Raw genomic sequence first — 17,972 nt, 5'->3', positions numbered from 1 at the left:
GTGAAACCACAAGGTTATTCCTACCAATTTCTCCTTGAAATCCGGCGTTCGTACTATATTTTTGAATGTTCACATGGTGTGGCATAGGAGGTTGTGGCACCTGATACTGGGGAGTAACTACCTGCTGCTGCTGTTGCTGTTTCACAACCACTTCATTCTGCATCTGCTTATTTAAATTTTGATTTACCCCATTATTATTCTAAAAAGTCTTACACTCGTTCTTCCAATGTCCAAGCTTTCCACACGCATGAAAAGGAAATTTCTTTCTTGATTCCTCTCTATTCATTCGTCCTTGTCCTTTACCACCACTCAACACTTGTTCACCTTGATTCTGATCTTTCACCTCATTATCAGCCTGAGAAATTAATTTTGCTTCCTGCTGTTCTGCCAATTTCACCTGTGCCCACATCATTTTCTCTTTTAACTTTCTATGTTTCGCCTCAATGTCCTCATCGGAATACTTTGCATATTTCAATATCTCATCCATGGTCTTGCTCTGCCAGCACAACATGTGCTGCTGAATCATCTGACTAATCTCTGGTTTCAAACCATACACAAACCGATACACGAAATGCCTCATATCCTTATCACCAATGTTCTCAAAGCCACTATACTGCTTAAAGACCTGTAACAACCTCTCATAGTACGCATGTACTGACTCCTTTTGCTCCTGGGTAGTTCCATCTATCTTAACCCAATTTGTTTCTTTAGGAGGGATCGTCCCTTTTAAGAAAGTAATCACCAGTCATCTGATAACATGGGAAACATGTAAACAACTATCTGACAGTAAAGTGTCCAGGTTCAAATATCTGCAAATGCAGAGCTGGTTCCAAGATCCAGGCACGATCATAGGAAAGTCAAATGAGCTTGAAGACAGACTATTGCACCAGAGAGTACTCAAGAAGGAGCTTGCAACAATCTACTGGCTGTTGGTGGAGCTGGAAGACGGAGCCTCTATATTGCCAACTGAATTATGGAAAAGATGCTTGCCGGAGGCACCGCTGGAACGTCAATGGCAAGTATCTATGTCCATGTTGTTTAAAATAGTTAAACCTGCACACCTAAGAAGAAATCACCTTTTCTCCATTCACAGAGCCTACTGGTCTCCTCAGAGGTTGTCAAGATTTGGGAGTCTGGGTGACGTAGCTTGCCCTAAGTGTGGCAGTATGAGAGAAGATGATGTTCACATGTTTGTGGACTGTCCAGAGATCCAACCATTCTGGAAGGATGTGAGTAGGGCCCTGTCTAGTATTTTGAAGTTCGATATAAAGGTGAGCGTCCTGCATGTTATTTTTGGATGTGTGGATTCTCTGGCAAATGTTACTAACAATCAGGCAAGGTTGATTTTTTATTCTATACCGTTGGAACAAAGGGAATTATGTAGACAGTGGGTAGCTTCGGCTCCTCCTAGGTTTGACGATTGGGTATGCTCTGTTAAATATGTCGCCAGATTGGATACGATGGGGTCTAGAAAGCAAAAAGTCTGGCTTCTTTTCTTGAATTGGGTTGAACATCAGATCAATGAAGTCCGATGATTAAGCCTTTTCTGCCTCTCCTGCAACCGGTCCTCCTGTCTTTTACCCCGCTCTCTTCAATATGGGGATAAGCAAAGTGATATGAAGGGAATTTTGCAGAGGACGGAGTTTCAATCGAACGAGGGAGGTAAAGGGTGAAAATGTCCGTCCTCTCTTCTTTCTCTTGGCTTCCAGCACATAAGGGCATAGTATTCCAATGGTGTAAATGGAATGGTGTTTTTTAGAGGCAAATGAAGAGGAAAAAAAAAAGTAATCACCTGGTGTACTTCTTCATCACCTCTTCTGATAGGGCTCCTGTTTTGGAATCTCTTGCGTACTCTTTTGGTCAATCAACTTTAATCTTACACTCTGTCCATAAATCAGCAGGAACCACTATGACAAATAAACCATCCAAACCCTTCAACAATACCTTTGAAACTTTCATAACCTTTCCACTTGCTTGTACCATTCAACAGGTTTCCCTTTCAACCTGGGAAAATCATTTGTAAATGACAAAATAACCGGTCTACTCCATGGAACATGAACATATCCACCGCCAGGTACCCCCCTCATCGGAAATACCCTTTCAACCTTTTTTGACTCCCTTAGTGGAAATGCAGACAAAGCTTCTTTAGCTTGTGCTTCCTCTTTCTTTCTTATCCATCTAGTTCTCCATTTCTTAATGTCTCCCCATTTTCTCAAAATGTTCATCAATTCTTTTACCTGCAGCCTTTTATCAGAAGTATTTATACTTTCCAAATCCTTTTCAGTAAACTCCACTCGATATGGTTTCTGCAACAACCTTGATCTCTCTATATCTATTCCAATCTCGGAAGCAACATTTGTTAACTTCTCATGAAAAATCTTTGCTCTTCTCGTTATGTTTTTACATAAAAACAACAATTCTTCACTATAAATGTTCAATCTTTTTGTGCTTACATTACCAACTATCATTTCTTCCAAATCCACTTTCAATCTGGCAATATCTAAAACCTTTGGTTATGAATTTCGTTTTTCTATACCCTGTGCCCATCTGTCTAAATCCTCAGGAGTAACCATTGTTGAACCTCCCGATCCACTAGGGCTTGCAGACACCTTTTCTTTCGCCTTTTAAAGTGTAACTCTCTTTAGGGTCTCAGATAAGGGTTCCATAATTAGAATATCCATTAATGAAATAACCGAATCCCACTCACTAGCTTGATCATCAGACATCACTATTTATTTTCTAGAATTACTTAAAGGAACTGTTACAGTTTGTGATTTCGGACTACTCTTTATCTCCATACAATGGGATCACAGGATCAATTGTCACTGGTACTGTGAAAGCTTCAGTATTCAAGTTCAACTGACTTATTTTCTGTACTAACTCTTCTCTAGTTTTGTTCAAAGCTTCTCTCTCACTATCTTGCAATACTCTAGCACTTGATGTATCATGAAGAATCTAGGAACCAATGGTGTTCCCAACACTGGAACACTCGGGGTAACTCTACTAGGCACCTCTTGATACACTGGAGGGTTGTTAATTAAAATATCCTCCAACAATTCATCATCTGAATCTTCATAACCTGACATTTTCAAATGCTTTGTTTTCTCCTTACACTTGCTTCCGGACTATTCTTCAGCCATCAACACTGGATATAAACCTTCTGATACCATAACCTTTCTCCATTGCTTCATTTGATCCTCATGTGTCTCACATGGATATCTAGGTAAAAATCCTCTGAATTTCTTACCACCTCTGAATTTCCCTCATTCAAATGCCTCAGTTTCCCACTCTTCCAAAGCCTCATACTGAGTCAACCTAGGTCTTGCCTCAAAATCATTCATTCTCAATTTCTGAAGAATTCTCCCATCAAACGTACCATGTTCGGGGAAAGCTAGAACACCAGCACCTTTCGTATACTCTATCCAATTCTCCATCCATACACAAGTATGATATCCTCTTTCCATCATCATAATTGAAGAAGGCGTCTTTGGTGGCGGAATAGGAATTCTCTGTCTAGTCAACACAGGCTTATGTTTCTTAAAGAAATTCTTAATTGTATTTATTAGCGACATCTTCCTTTTTCCTCCATACATTCTAGACTAAGGAAACATGAAAGTCTTTCATAAACCCTCGAACTGTATTATTTATGTCTCATACTATTTCAGCGCGACTCACACCAAATATCAAATCAGAATCCACCATTCAATTTCATTCTTAACCAATCCTAACAAAGCTTCTATCTAGCAAGAAATCAAAGCTCAGGCTTGCGCTACTCGTTTAACTAATACTAGCACGTCCTCACTACTGACCCTCCCTTTACAATCTGTTCCCTTCTCACGCCCTCTGCTTCGACCAATCCCAGCGCAGCTCTTTGTAACGTCAGTTCAACTGCCTCAGTTTCCCACTCTTCCAAAGCCTCATACTGAGTCAACCTAGGTCTTGCCTCATAATCATTCATTCTCAATTTCTGAAGAATTCTCCCATCAAACGTACCATGTTCGGGGAAAGCTAGAACACCATCACCTTTCGTATACTCTATCCAATTCTCCATCCATACACAAGTATGATATCCTCTTTCCATCATCATAATTGAAGCAGGCGTCTTTGGTGGCGGAATAGGAATTCCCTCTCTAGTCAACACAGGCGTATGTTTCTTAAAGAAATTCTTAATTGTATTTATTAGCGACATCTTCCTTTATTCTCCATACATTCTAGACTAAGGAAACATGAAAGTCTTTCATAAACCCTCGAACTGAATTATTTATGTCTCATACTATTTCAGCGCGACTCACACCAAATATCAAAATCAGAATCCACCATTCAATTTCATTCTTAACCAATCCTAACAAAGCTTCTATCTAGCAAGAAATCAAAGCTCAGGCTTGCGCTACTCGTTTAACCAATACTAGCACGTCCTCACTACTGACCCTCCCTTTACAATCTGTTCCCTTCTCACGCCCTCTGCTTCGACCAATCCCAGCGCAGCTCTTTGTGGCGTCAGTTCAACTCCGGTGACTACCCTCCCTTTACAAGGTAATACGAAAACGTATTTCTTCAACTTTTCCTAATAAAAATTAGTTAGTAACAACATAAAAACATTCACTACTCTGTTCCCATAAACCAGGATAGATTACAATTTATTCCAGAATTCTTTTACTTAGAGTAAAACCCCTGTTTACTCTTCATTTAAGCTCAAGAGAACCTGTTACTTCTTCAGTGTCACCCGTATTTGGAAATGAGACTAAAGTTTCACCCTTTTGCTATCACTCGCACTTTACTTTCGCATGATATAGTCCCTAATACAACACTGCCAGCCCTCCGTAGAGTCTCAGTGATATGACAAACAGACGAGTAACCTCCTGCAGTACGGCTTCTATTACCACCCGCTATTCCATTCTCAGGATGCCCAGGCAACCTCTGTACCTGTGCTTCTAGACAACATCAAACAAGACATTAACTCTTTTGTTAAACATAAATCAATCATTAATAATCAATCCTTATCACTAAACTAGTCAATAATTACCATAGCTCTGCTACCAGAAAACTGATCCAGCAGTTCAACAACAACAGATACTCCACTATCATATAATCACCAGGGCCCATAAACTCACAGTGTGTTAAAACTGTTCGGGGTCAAGTTTGGTAATTTTTCCACAGTGTTAAAGACTCCTAACTAACCTTTCATTGATCAAAGAGTTCTTTCCTCTGGTCGATGGACCATTAGATGAACTAGTTGATGTTGAACATTAACATAACACTGACTATACTTTTATTCAATGTAAATAACCACAGACTCAGGAAAGTTTTAAATCTTTATCTAAATTAATGCATGTGAACCATTTCAAAATACAGTGCAGTCACCTACATTCATTGAGAGAAAATTCAATTCATAAACACCAAGCATATACTTCTGACTCACACAATAATCAATGCTTAGAAAGCGAGAAGATGGAGAGAAAAGGACATCATCAAATAACAGAAAATATAGTAGCCAAGGATGGTGTGAAGACCAACCCCCTGGCCAAAGGGCTGGAGAGGGTCCCCTGGGATAGGGCAGGAGACAAAGACTCCAAGACAGGATAAAGGACAGGATAGATGACCTTTCTAAAATACTGATGATTGTGCCACACCCCTCTCTGAAACTCTCTGCCTCCGAGATTCTTCCGCGATCTTCTGATCCAACCCTATGCATTAGGATAGAAAGTTCTGCTTCAGGCTCTGCATTCGGTTCAGCATCTCACAGCATCTCTCCCAGCATTCGGCAAGACTCCAGCAGCATCTCAGCATACAATTCTAACTAACTAAGTAAAGCTATCTTAATTATACCTTTCGTTCTGCATGTTCCACCCATTAATGTTTCAATATCGTAAAAATACTAAATCTGATTGGTCCAGCAAGGGAGGAAGCTCCATTACACCATGCTTACATGTCATTAAAATCAGTTAAACTATTGTTCACAAACCTTTCCCCTTAATTTTTATTCATACATTTCGTTCTCATACATTTCTAAGTTTACTTTGCAACATTTTTATTAACATTCTGAATAAGAGTCTTCTTCGTTGAACTCTTCACCATCCGTTCCCACGTTTGTAACACTCAATTTTGGCTTCCTCTCAACTGCTCAGTCATGACCTTCATGACTTCCCTTATTAGCATGCGCAGGCATCGAGTCATTTCATTCAATCCGGCTATGCAAGAGAGGCCCAAATAGGTAATAGTAATAAAGTCAAAAGACAGATGTTACATTCACAAATAAAATGGTCACACTGTATACCACCCACTTCCACTCTAATCCAGTTTATTTATTTATATCTTTTCCCCAATTAGCATTAGCAAAATCCACTTGATTTAGTTCAAACAAGCAGATGCCATGCACGCTAGTCTTCAAGACTCCATTTTAGTATCTTCCGCTCATGCGCCAGAATTTTCCTCCAATTGTTAACACTATATGCTGCAGATGCAGTTGACGCATGCACACAACAGTTTCCCCGTTTAAAGCGGTATTAGTCCATCTTCATCGTTATTCCCATTAGTACACACATAAGCAAGCTTCACTAACCCGCGTGTTCAATGTGGTACGTATTAATTATTCACGAAACATGATTTAATAACTTGTTAGTACGTTAACGAGTGGATTGCATCCGAGCAAGTTTCTTTTCCACTAAACCTTGGTCTATCATGATCACATACCACCAGTGGGAACATTGTCCAACACCTCTGAAAGGCAGTTCAAAAACATTTGCACAGAAATGTTCATATTTTTCAGGGTTTAATATGTCTGACCCAGCCTCACATTATTATAAGGTTGCACCAACATCAGTACAAAAAAATATGTTAACAAGCACCAAACAGATTTACTCTGCTTCCTTTATTGCCCAGTTGTCTGAACAAGGTTTAGACTTATGGAAAGATACCATAGACCTAAAATCTGTCTGGGGTACTAGAAGTGCAGGGGATAAAAGAGTTATTAAGAGCATGCCTTATCCCTCAACAACTAGTTACGCGACCCCCAGCTCAAAGTTGATACATGGAGTAACATTAATGCTTTGAATCACAAAAGCATATAATGAATGTTTCACTTATGTAAATAAATTCCTTTTTTTGTTGAATAGAATGCAAATTGTTTTTGTGGTGATCTGTCTATCTTCATATGCCTAAAAATTGAATGAACTACCACGACCTTTTCCTGAACGTACTGTTATCCCTTAACAAATCATGTTTTTGAACGAGACAGTGCAACAGACGTCTAGCCTTGGACTAGCCAAGGACAAAGACTTGAACACCTCGAATGCCAACTCCATCACACACCGAGGGAAACATAACATCACAGAAAGAGATTACAATAGATGATATATAACAATACAACAGATCGGACCCCGTTTGGAAGAAATGGTTGATTTGGCCCACAGACACTAATAGTTGTCAGACGCGATTCATAGGTAAAACTGAAGGGTTTAGTATCCAAAGGCCAGATCCATGTTATCTACAGAGACAACATCCAGGGGTAGTAGTGTCATACAGTGTTGGGAAGTTGTGCCCTTGATTGGCTAAAAATCTCAACACTCACAGGTGAAACAACACTTATCCTTACTCACACAGGATATGGATCTTAGGGATTTTTTACTAGGTCCCAGGAAGCCACGTCAGAAATGTTTCATATATGCTGGCATTTACGCTGCCTGCAATGAAATATGAAAATATCCCAAGAAGAGGCTGCGGAGAGACTACGGGAGAAAGACCGTATAAACCTAGAAAGATCTCTAGCAGTGGTAGACAATGGGTTAACAAATGCAAAAAGAATTATTGATGCACAGAATGAAGAACAATGTCATACATTCACCCCAGTACAGAGATCTGGGCTTAAATCCATCTTTTTTTGCTTACCATGCCATTCCAGTTTGGACCCAGCCATATGCAAATCAGTCCTGACCCTGCGTCAAATGGGAAAAGTCCAGCCCGAACTGCCAAGCCAGGTCCTCCCTGGACTTTAAACAAGCATCCTAGGACCGGTTTCGGGGTTTCACCCCTTTTCAGCCAGGATAGCATGATTCCAGTGGCAATGGGTTAACTACATTGACCTCCAGGATATATTTCCTAGGCAACATTGTATCTTCTGCGATAGACCAGGGTGGTTTGGTCCCCCTTAGGACGGGACACCAAGCTCTAAGGTGTCCCATTGACTCGCCGCACCGGTTGAGTCGATATTCCAGACAGTGGGAGGTTACTGAACCCCACTACTGAAGTATTGTGATGTAGTTGTTACCTGTGGTAGTTAGCTATTAGCTGCACCACGAAATATAGATAGATTCACTGTTCACATATTAGGTCCTGAAGAATTGCCACGGATTATACCAACCATAAGGCAAGAAACATGTTGACCCCACGAGATGAGCATAGCTTCAACTGAATTTCACGTCAGGGAAGCTGCCACTCTTTACTGAGGTGGATAACCAACCTGAATAACAATGTTATTTGGATTATCTAACCTTTTTTAATGCACCCACTGCACTTCACTTTATCTACACTTATACGGGCCCCACACCCCCAGTTCATCAAACAGCTAAGGAACAAAAGATCTCCGACATAGAGCCCCTTCGCGGGTGCCCGTTGGGTATTGCAATGCCGACCCATGAGGAGCAGGTCCAGATGATGAAGCATGACACTTAGCTTGCTGAGTGTGTGAGGGCCCTAGTTCTGCACAAGCGGGATACCCTCCGAATGCATCTTCGTCCTCGGATTCCACCCCCACCATCATCTCATAGATGGTGGCTGGTTCTCTGGTTTTATTTAACTAGGCACCACTGTAAGAAGATAGCATTCCACTAGCTTTCAGGATTTGACAGGGCACCATTGCTGGACCTCGAATAAAAATCCCAACTGTCCCCCCTTATTGGTAAATACATAAACCTTTGACTCATTTGGCTTGTCGTGTGCTGGAAGAAATTTGCCCTTTTTAAACAAACTCGATTTGGAACTCAAAAACAAAACTGACATTGCTTTCATTGTTGGGCATACATGGCTTTCAAATGCTTACAGTGGTTCAGACTATCGTTACAGACACTTTAGACGTTTTAAAGTATTTTAGCATAAGAAATGTTTTTAAACTTGATGCATACCAATATCTAGTTAGGATGGTAGTACAATAGTAGGTTACATATGTCGTCCAGTCGGAAGAGGAGTGGGTGTTATATTCCATATAGGAACCCTATATAGGTGCAGGTAACACTGCAACCTTTCGCCTAAATCCTTCCCCACATTACATACATAACGGTTCATTGGGACTGACATTATACCCAGATACGATTTTGGAAAAAGGGGGTGGTGATGGACAGAGTTTCTGAATGATGCAGAATACTCTTACCAAGTCAAGAGATCATGGTTTTAATCCATCACCGTTTTTTAGCTCACTGCACCATCCCAGCTCAGAACCTGGCTATATGCAAATTAGTCTGTTCCTGTCCCAGTGCATGATGGGAACAGGGCAAACCAAACTACCAAGCCAATTCTTATACTGGGAAGGAAACAAGCTTCCGGGGACCGGTTTCTGGCATCACAGCCTTCTTCGGCCCGGCTTGCTTGAATCCTGATGGTGCAATGAGCAAGGGACTCACGTCTGAGTATACCCTCCCACACATAGTGTGGATAAAATCGATTTTGGAAAAAGGGGGTGGTGATGGACAGAGTTTCTGAATGATGCAGAATACTCTTACCAAGTCAAGAGATCATGGTTTTAATCCATCACCGTTTTTAGCTCACTGCACCATCCCAGCTCAGAACCTGGCTATATGCAAATTAGTCTGTTCCTGTCCCAGTGCATGATGAGAACAGGGCAAACCAAACTACCAAGCCAATTCTTATACTGGGAAGGAAACAAGCTTCCGGGGACCGGTTTCTGGCATCACAGCCTTCTTCGGCCCGGCTTGCTTGAATCCTGATGGTGCAATGAGCAAGGGACTCACGTCTGAGTATACCCTCCCACACATAGTGTGGATAAAATCGATTTTGGAAAAAGGGGGTGGTGATGGACAGAGTTTCTGAATGATGCAGAATACTCTTACCAAGTCAAGAGATCATGGTTTTAATCCATCACCGTTTTTTAGCTCACTGCACCATCCCAGCTCAGAACCTGGCTATATGCAAATTAGTCTGTTCCTGTCCCAGTGCATGATGGGAACAGGGCAAACCAAACTACCAAGCCAATTCTTATATTGGGAAGGAAACAAGCTTCCGGGGACCGGTTTCTGGCATCACAGCCTTCTTCGGCCCGGCTTGCTTGAATCCTGATGGTGCAATGAGCAAGGGACTCACGTCTGAGTATACCCTCCCACACATAGTGTGGATAAAATCGATTTTGGAAAAAGGGGGTGGTGATGGACAGAGTTTCTGAATGATGCAGAATACTCTTACCAAGTCAAGAGATCATGGTTTTAATCCATCACCGTTTTTTAGCTCACTGCACCATCCCAGCTCAGAACCTGGCTATATGCAAATTAGTCTGTTCCTGTCCCAGTGCATGATGGGAACAGGGCAAACCAAACTACCAAGCCAATTCTTATACTGGGAATCACCACCCCCCTTTTCCAAAATCGGTTTTATCCACACTATGTGTGGGAGGGTATACTCAGACGTGAGTCCCTTGCTCATTGCACCATCAGGATTCAAGCAAGCCGGGCCGAAGAAGGCTGTGATGCCAGAAACCGGTCCCCGGAAGCTTGTTTCCTTCCCAGTATAAGAATTGGCTTGGTAGTTTGGTTTGCCCTGTTCCCATCATGCACTGGGACAGGAACAGACTAATTTGCATATAGCCAGGTTCTGAGCTGGGATGGTGCAGTGAGCTAAAAAACGGTGATGGATTAAAACCATGATCTCTTGACTTGGTAAGAGTATTCTGCATCATTCAGAATCTCTGTCCATCACCACCCCCCTTTTCCAAAATCGGTTTTATCCACACTATGTGTGGGAGGGTATACTCAGACGTGAGTCCCTTGCTCATTGCACCATCAGGATTCAAGCAAGCCGGGCCGAAGAAGGCTGTGATGCCAGAAACTGGTCCCCGGAAGCTTGTTTCCTTCCCAGTATAAGAATTGGCTTGGTAGTTTGGTTTGCCCTGTTCCCATCATGCACTGGGACAGGAACAGACTAATTCGCATATAGCCAGGTTCTGAGCTGGGATGGTGCAGTGAGCTAAAAAACGGTGATGGATTAAAACCATGATCTCTTGACTTGGTAAGAGTATTCTGCATCATTCAGAATCTCTGTCCATCACCACCCCCCTTTTCCAAAATCGGTTTTATCCACACTATGTGTGGGAGGGTATACTCAGACGTGAGTCCCTTGCTCATTGCACCATCAATCAATCAATCAATCATTGACACTTATAAAGCGCGCTACCTACCCGTAGGGTCTCAAGGCGCTGGGGGGGGGGGGTGCCGCTACTGCTCGAACAGCCAGGTCTTCAGCTTCTTCCTGAAGGAGAGGTGGTCTTGGGTCAGGCGCAGGTCGGTCGGGAGGGAGTTCCAGGTCTTGGCGGCCAGGTGGGAGAAGGACCTTCCTCCTGTAGTCGCTCTTCGGATGCGGGGGACGGCGGCGAGGGCGTGGTTGGCTGATCGGAGGTGGCGTTTGGGAGCGTAGAAGTTGACTCGGCTGTTGAGGTAGCTCGGGCCTTGGTCGTGTAGGGCTTTGTGTGCGTGGGTGAGGAGGCGGAAGGTGATTCTTTTGTTGACGGGGAGCCAGTGAAGGTCTCTCAGGTGCCCGGAGATGTGGCTGGTTCGTGGGATGTCGAGGATGAGTCTGGCTGAGGCGTTCTGGATCCGCTGGAGTCTCTTCTGGAGCTTGGCGGTGGTACCGGCGTAGAGGGCGTTGCCGTAGTCCAGTCGGCTGGTGACGAGGGCCTGGGTGACGGTCTTCCTGGTCTCGGTGGGGATCCACCAGAAGATCTTCCGTAGCATGCGTAGGATGTTGAAGCACGCCGAGGAGACGTTGTTGACTTGCCTGGTCATGGAGAGGGAGGCGTCCAGGATGAAACCCAGGTTGCGTGCATGGTCTGTCGGTTTGGGTGCGGTGCCCAGGGCGGGGGGCCACCAGGAGTTGTCCCAGGCGGAGGGCGAGGAGCCCAGGATGAGGACCTCCGTCTTGTCCGAGTTCAGTTTCAGGCGGCTGGTCGTCATCCACTCGGCTACCTCTTTCATCCCTTCGTGCAGGTTGGCTCTGGCGGCGGCGGGGTCGTTGGTCAGGGAGAGGATCAGCTGGGTATCGTCGGCGTAGGAGATTATGCTGAGGTTGTGTTTGCGTACGATGGCCGCGAGGGGGCTCATGTAGACGTTGAAGAGGGTGGGGCTCAGAGATGATCCTTGGGGGACGCCGCAGATGACTTCGGAGGCCTCTGACTTGTACGGTGGTAGGCGAACTCTCTGTGTTCTTCCGTCGAGGAAGGAGATGATCCATTCCAGTGCCTTCCCCTGGATTCCGGCGTTGTTGAGACGCTGTACTAGGGTGCGGTGGCAGACCGTGTCGAAAGCCGCGGAGAGGTCTAGGAGGATGAGGGCCGCTGTTTCTCCCTTGTCCATCAGGGCTCGGATGTCATCGGTGGCGGCGATGAGGGCGGTCTCGGTGCTGTGGTTGGCACGGAAGCCGGACTGTGAGGGGTCGAGGGATCCGTTCGTCATCAGGATTCAAGCAAGCCGGGCCGAAGAAGGCTGTGATGCCAGAAACCGGTCCCCGGAAGCTTGTTTCCTTCCCAGTATAAGAATTGGCTTGGTAGTTTGGTTTGCCCTGTTCCCATCATGCACTGGGACAGGAACAGACTAATTTGCATATAGCCAGGTTCTGAGCTGGGATGGTGCAGTGAGCTAAAAAACGGCGATGGATTAAAACCATGATCTCTTGACTTGGTAAGAGTATTCTGCATCATTCAGAATCTCTGTCCATCACCACCCCCCTTTTCCAAAATCGGTTTTATCCACACTATGTGTGGGAGGGTATACTCAGACGTGAGTCCCTTGCTCATTGCACCATCAGGATTCAAGCAAGCCGGGCCGAAGAAGGCTGTGATGCCAGAAACCGGTCCCCGGAAGCTTGTTTCCTTCCCAGTATAAGAATTGGCTTGGTAGTTTGGTTTGCCCTGTTCCCATCATGCACTGGGACAGGAACAGACTAATTTGCATATAGCCAGGTTCTGAGCTGGGATGGTGCAGTGAGCTAAAAAACGGTGATGGATTAAAACCATGATCTCTTGACTTGGTAAGAGTATTCTGCATCATTCAGAATCTCTGTCCATCACCACCCCCCTTTTCCAAAATCGGTTTTATCCACACTATGTGTGGGAGGGTATACTCAGACGTGATTCCCTTGCTCATTGCACCATCAGGATTCAAGCAAGTCGGGCCGAAGAAGGCTGTGATGCCAGAAACCGGTCCCCGGAAGCTTGTTTCCTTCCCAGTATAAGAATTGGCTTGGTAGTTTGGTTTGCCCTGTTCCCATCATGCACTGGGACAGGAACAGACTAATTTGCATATAGCCAGGTTCTGAGCTGGGATGGTGCAGTGAGCTAAAAAACGGTGATGGATTAAAACCATGATCTCTTGACTTGGTAAGAGTATTCTGCATCATTCAGAATCTCTGTCCATCACCACCCCCCTTTTCCAAAATCGGTTTTATCCACACTATGTGTGGGAGGGTATACTCAGACGTGAGTCCCTTGCTCATTGCACCATCAGGATTCAAGCAAGCCGGGCCGAAGAAGGCTGTGATGCCAGAAACCGGTCCCCGGAAGCTTGTTTCCTTCCCAGTATAAGAATTGGCTTGGTAGTTTGGTTTGCCCTGTTCCCATCATGCACTGGGACAGGAACAGACTAGTTTGCATATAGCCAGGTTCTGAGCTGGGATGGTGCAGTGAGCTAAAAAACGGTGATGGATTAAAACCATGATCTCTTGACTTGGTAAGAGTATTCTGCATCATTCAGAATCTCTGTCCATCACCACCCCCCTTTTCCAAAATCGGTTTTATCCACACTATGTGTGGGAGGGTATACTCAGACGTGAGTCCCTTGCTCATTGCACCATCGGGATTCAAGCAAGCCGGGCCGAAGAAGGCTGTGATGCCAGAAACCGGTCCCCGGAAGCTTGTTTCCTTCCCAGTATAAGAATTGGCTTGGTAGTTTGGTTTGCCCTGTTCCCATCATGCACTGGGACAGGAACAGACTAATTTGCATATAGACAGGTTCTGAGCTGGGATGGTGCAGTGAGCTAAAAAACGGTGATGGATTAAAACCATGATCTCTTGACTTGGTAAGAGTATTCTGCATCATTCAGAATCTCTGTCCATCACCACCCCCCTTTTCCAAAATCGGTTTTATCCACACTATGTGTGGGAGGGTATACTCAGACGTGAGTCCCTTGCTCATTGCACCATCAGGATTCAAGCAAGCCGGGCCGAAGAAGGCTGTGATGCCAGAAACCGGTCCCCGGTAGCTTGTTTCCTTCCCAGTATAAGAATTGGCTTGGTAGTTTGGTTTGCCCTGTTCCCATCATGCACTGGGACAGGAACAGACTAATTTGCATATAGCCAGGTTCTGAGCTGGGATGGTGCAGTGAGCTAAAAAACTGTGATGGATTAAAACCATGATCTCTTGACTTGGTAAGAGTATTCTGCATCATTCAGAATCTCTGTCCATCACCACCCCCCTTTTCCAAAATCGGTTTTATCCACACTATGTGTGGGAGGGTATACTCAGACGTGAGTCCCTTGCTCATTGCACCATCAGGATTCAAGCAAGCCGGGCCGAAGAAGGCTGTGATGCCAGAAACCGGTCCCCGGAAGCTTGTTTCCTTCCCAGTATAAGAATTGGCTTGGTAGTTTGGTTTGCCCTGTTCCCATCATGCACTGGGACAGGAACAGACTAATTTGCATATAGCCAGGTTCTGAGCTGGGATGGTGCAGTGAGCTAAAAAACGGTGATGGATTAAAACCATGATCTCTTGACTTGGTAAGAGTATTCTGCATCATTCAGAATCTCTGTCCATCACCACCCCCCTTTTCCAAAATCGGTTTTATCCACACTATGTGTGGGAGGGTATACTCAGACGTGAGTCCGTTACATATCACAAAACTATTTTTGTATTAATTAAATCAAAAACAAACACGAAGAAAAATATACAGAGCACAAGTGTCCAAAATTGGAAGACCTTACCGCAAAACTCACGCATTACTATCCTCTGCTATGCATGATCACACGAGGACAGCAGATTCACTCTGCGTTTTGACGAGGGAGCCCATGCGGCTCCCTACATTTACAAATATTGCCAATTGGGCACATCTGTGCTTCTAAGGTGAGTCAGTGAACACTTAAGTGAGTCAGTAAATAATTCTACAATGCTCTCAAAACGAGATCTGTAAATGGCTGACCTTCTCACCTTCTATTCAAAGAAGATAATATTTAGGAGAAAGATACCTACCAGAGACACCACAGACTCCCGCACTTCAAAAATTCTATATCTGATTAAGCAGACCAAGAACACACCACTCCTTCGGTAAGCCTATCCAACGTCTCTCAGTAGCCCCTGTTTTGCACACCAACTGAACATATAATTTGTTTCAATGCAGCATCATTTTTAGTCCCCAAGCAAATCCTGTCCGGATTACAGCAAAGAAAATGGAATGCATGAATGGAATCCCGAGGCACTCAGGGATTACTGGGCTCAGTCCATAGAATCAGAGACATTTACCACAGACGTTCTGGGGTTTTAATCTATGAGTCTATGGACTCAATACTGATCACCGAGTACATCCCTTTCCCACTTGACTCTCCCTGTAGCGAATTCAAGCCGTCCAACAGTTACTTAGGGAGGTGGTGTGGGGGTAGAAACTCAACTAACACTGAATAAGATTTACTACTATTATTAAACATACTGACTTATTACTACACATGCAGAGTTAATGAAAATATACGGGTATAATTCACAGAGAGCAATTCAAAAGGCTAATAATAGGAGCAGTACCCATGATCGTTAAGGAGGCAGGTTTGGCCAAATTAACTGGGGATGAAGAATCACTATTGTGCTCTGGAGAGTGCTAGTACAACAAATGCATTAGGGGCAGGGGTGCACGCTCTCCACAGTTAGGCACTAGGACATTTCTCTGTACCAACAGCATGGGTGCAGCATTATATGAAAATCAAACTACCACTCTCAAGAACTCCGCATGAAGAAAAAACATCAAGAAAATTGAAAACTAGGTTTTGTACTTAGAATAAAAACGGAGAAAATCAGATACACATTGGATAAGACTTTGTTTCTTCATTTTTGATTTCAACATTGTAAAGAGAGGACTGGAGATTAACAGAAGATTAGGTTTAGGCTTGTTTGAATGAGTCGGGTAATACATGTAGATTGAGATATGGGGCATAGAAGCAGGTTTGGGTTAGGGCTGAAGTTAGAGTTTGGGTAAGGTTACAGTAAGGATTTGGTCAGTGGTTAGGGTTAATTTTATAGTTAACGGCGAAGGTAAGGAATTGGCATAGGTTTTTAACAAGTTTGAGGGTTACAGAGGGGTGTGTTTAGGGTAAATGTTCGAATTGTTTTAGGGTGAGTGTAAGTTTTAGTGTTAGATTTGTGATCAAAGATATTTTTAATTAGGCCTTTCTTAATACATAATTAGCGGTCCAATGTAAAGTTGTTCGTGCTATATAAAACTTTATAAATAAATAAAGTGTGTTGCTCTTCAAAATGGATCGCTATAATTGCTATTCTATCAATGTAGTTCTTAATTTTTCTATACTTTGCGAACACATATTTGTGTTTGCATGCACTAGGGCTTCTCCATCTATTTTGTTTCTTTTCCTTCTCTTTGCCACCCCTGTCCTGCCTTAATGAGGACACACTAAATGTGCATCCAGCCATAGAGTAGCTTCTAATTTCCAGATCCAAATGTAAAACATCCAGTGTTCATCATTATATTACATATGATCGCAAAGAAACAAGGGATATTTGAGTACAAGTGAGAGCTGAGACAAAAGACATTGCAACAAGCGACTAACAAGGACATCACATCTCATAAAAATTATGGAACCAGCATGATATCTCTGTTTTCATAGGTGAACAGAAGAATCTGGTAAACCTTTATATCTTCTAAAGAGAAGCAATTGATATCTCACCTGTCAGTCTATTCAAGCTCTCTTTTTTCTTGCGGTCACGATAATCCATGCAGTATGCCTCTTCCTCATCTTTTACAAGAATTGAAATAATTTCTTGGTCTGTCATATAAAAATAAATCGTGTGACATTAATGAATAGTCATCATGGAAACCGAAATAAATGGACAAAAACATAGTAGGATCAGAGGCAGTTAATGGTACATTCCTATCACACCCTTAACCTGAGTTTGGACGGAAAGAGGCGATTTCTGGACAGATATAAAAAGGTTTGTGAACAGGCAACGCATTGCATGCACTAAATGGCAGGCAATGAAAGTGCAAAAATGCAAACCGCAATATGCGAAAATGACACACATGTATGTGCAACTAACAATGTCCCTATTGCAAGTCCTAACGAATCAGAATGAAACAGGGATGGTACAGAGCCTCCCTTCACCTCCTTGTAATGAATATGCTACTTACCAGTATGCATCTGTTCTTGGCATGTAGGGCTGCTAACATTCATATCTTAGCATTAGATCGCCGCCTAGTGTTGGGCTCGGATGATCGCACATTGTTGTCCTGGAAGAGTCTTCGAAGTATCCTGAGATAGGTGGCTCCTCCCCTGGACTACAGTGCGCATGGGCATCGGCTCCATCCCCAGATTGTTTTTCGCCATTGTGGCAGAAGATGGAGTGAAAAGTGTAAAGGATGTCCATGCTAATGAATAAATACAATAGTATATCTGCAGCTGCGACAGGCACCGGGGAGGAGGGCGGGCAATATGAATGTTAGCAGCCCTACATGCCAAGAACAGATGCATACTGGTAAGTAGCATATTCAG

At 43.6% G+C, this 17,972-nt stretch overlaps 1 protein-coding gene across 2 annotated transcripts in view; it reads right to left on the bottom strand.

The window, feature by feature from the left end:
• LOC144799656 (zinc finger protein 10-like) overlaps nt 1-17,972 on the bottom strand; it is a 292,331-nt gene that overhangs the window by 146,050 nt on the left and 128,309 nt on the right. For both annotated transcript variants that reach the window (XM_078671110.1, XM_078671112.1), the window contains one exon: nt 17,151-17,249. In XM_078671110.1, coding sequence (XP_078527236.1) covers nt 17,151-17,249 — 99 coding nt within the window. The remainder of the gene's footprint in view (nt 1-17,150; nt 17,250-17,972) is intronic.

The sequence above is a fragment of the Lissotriton helveticus genome, chromosome 12, assembly GCF_964261635.1.
Source record: "Lissotriton helveticus chromosome 12, aLisHel1.1, whole genome shotgun sequence".
Taxonomy (NCBI): Eukaryota; Metazoa; Chordata; class Amphibia; order Caudata; family Salamandridae; genus Lissotriton; species Lissotriton helveticus.
Note: the sequence above shows the minus strand (reverse complement) of the source record. Positions and strands in the feature narration are given on the sequence as shown.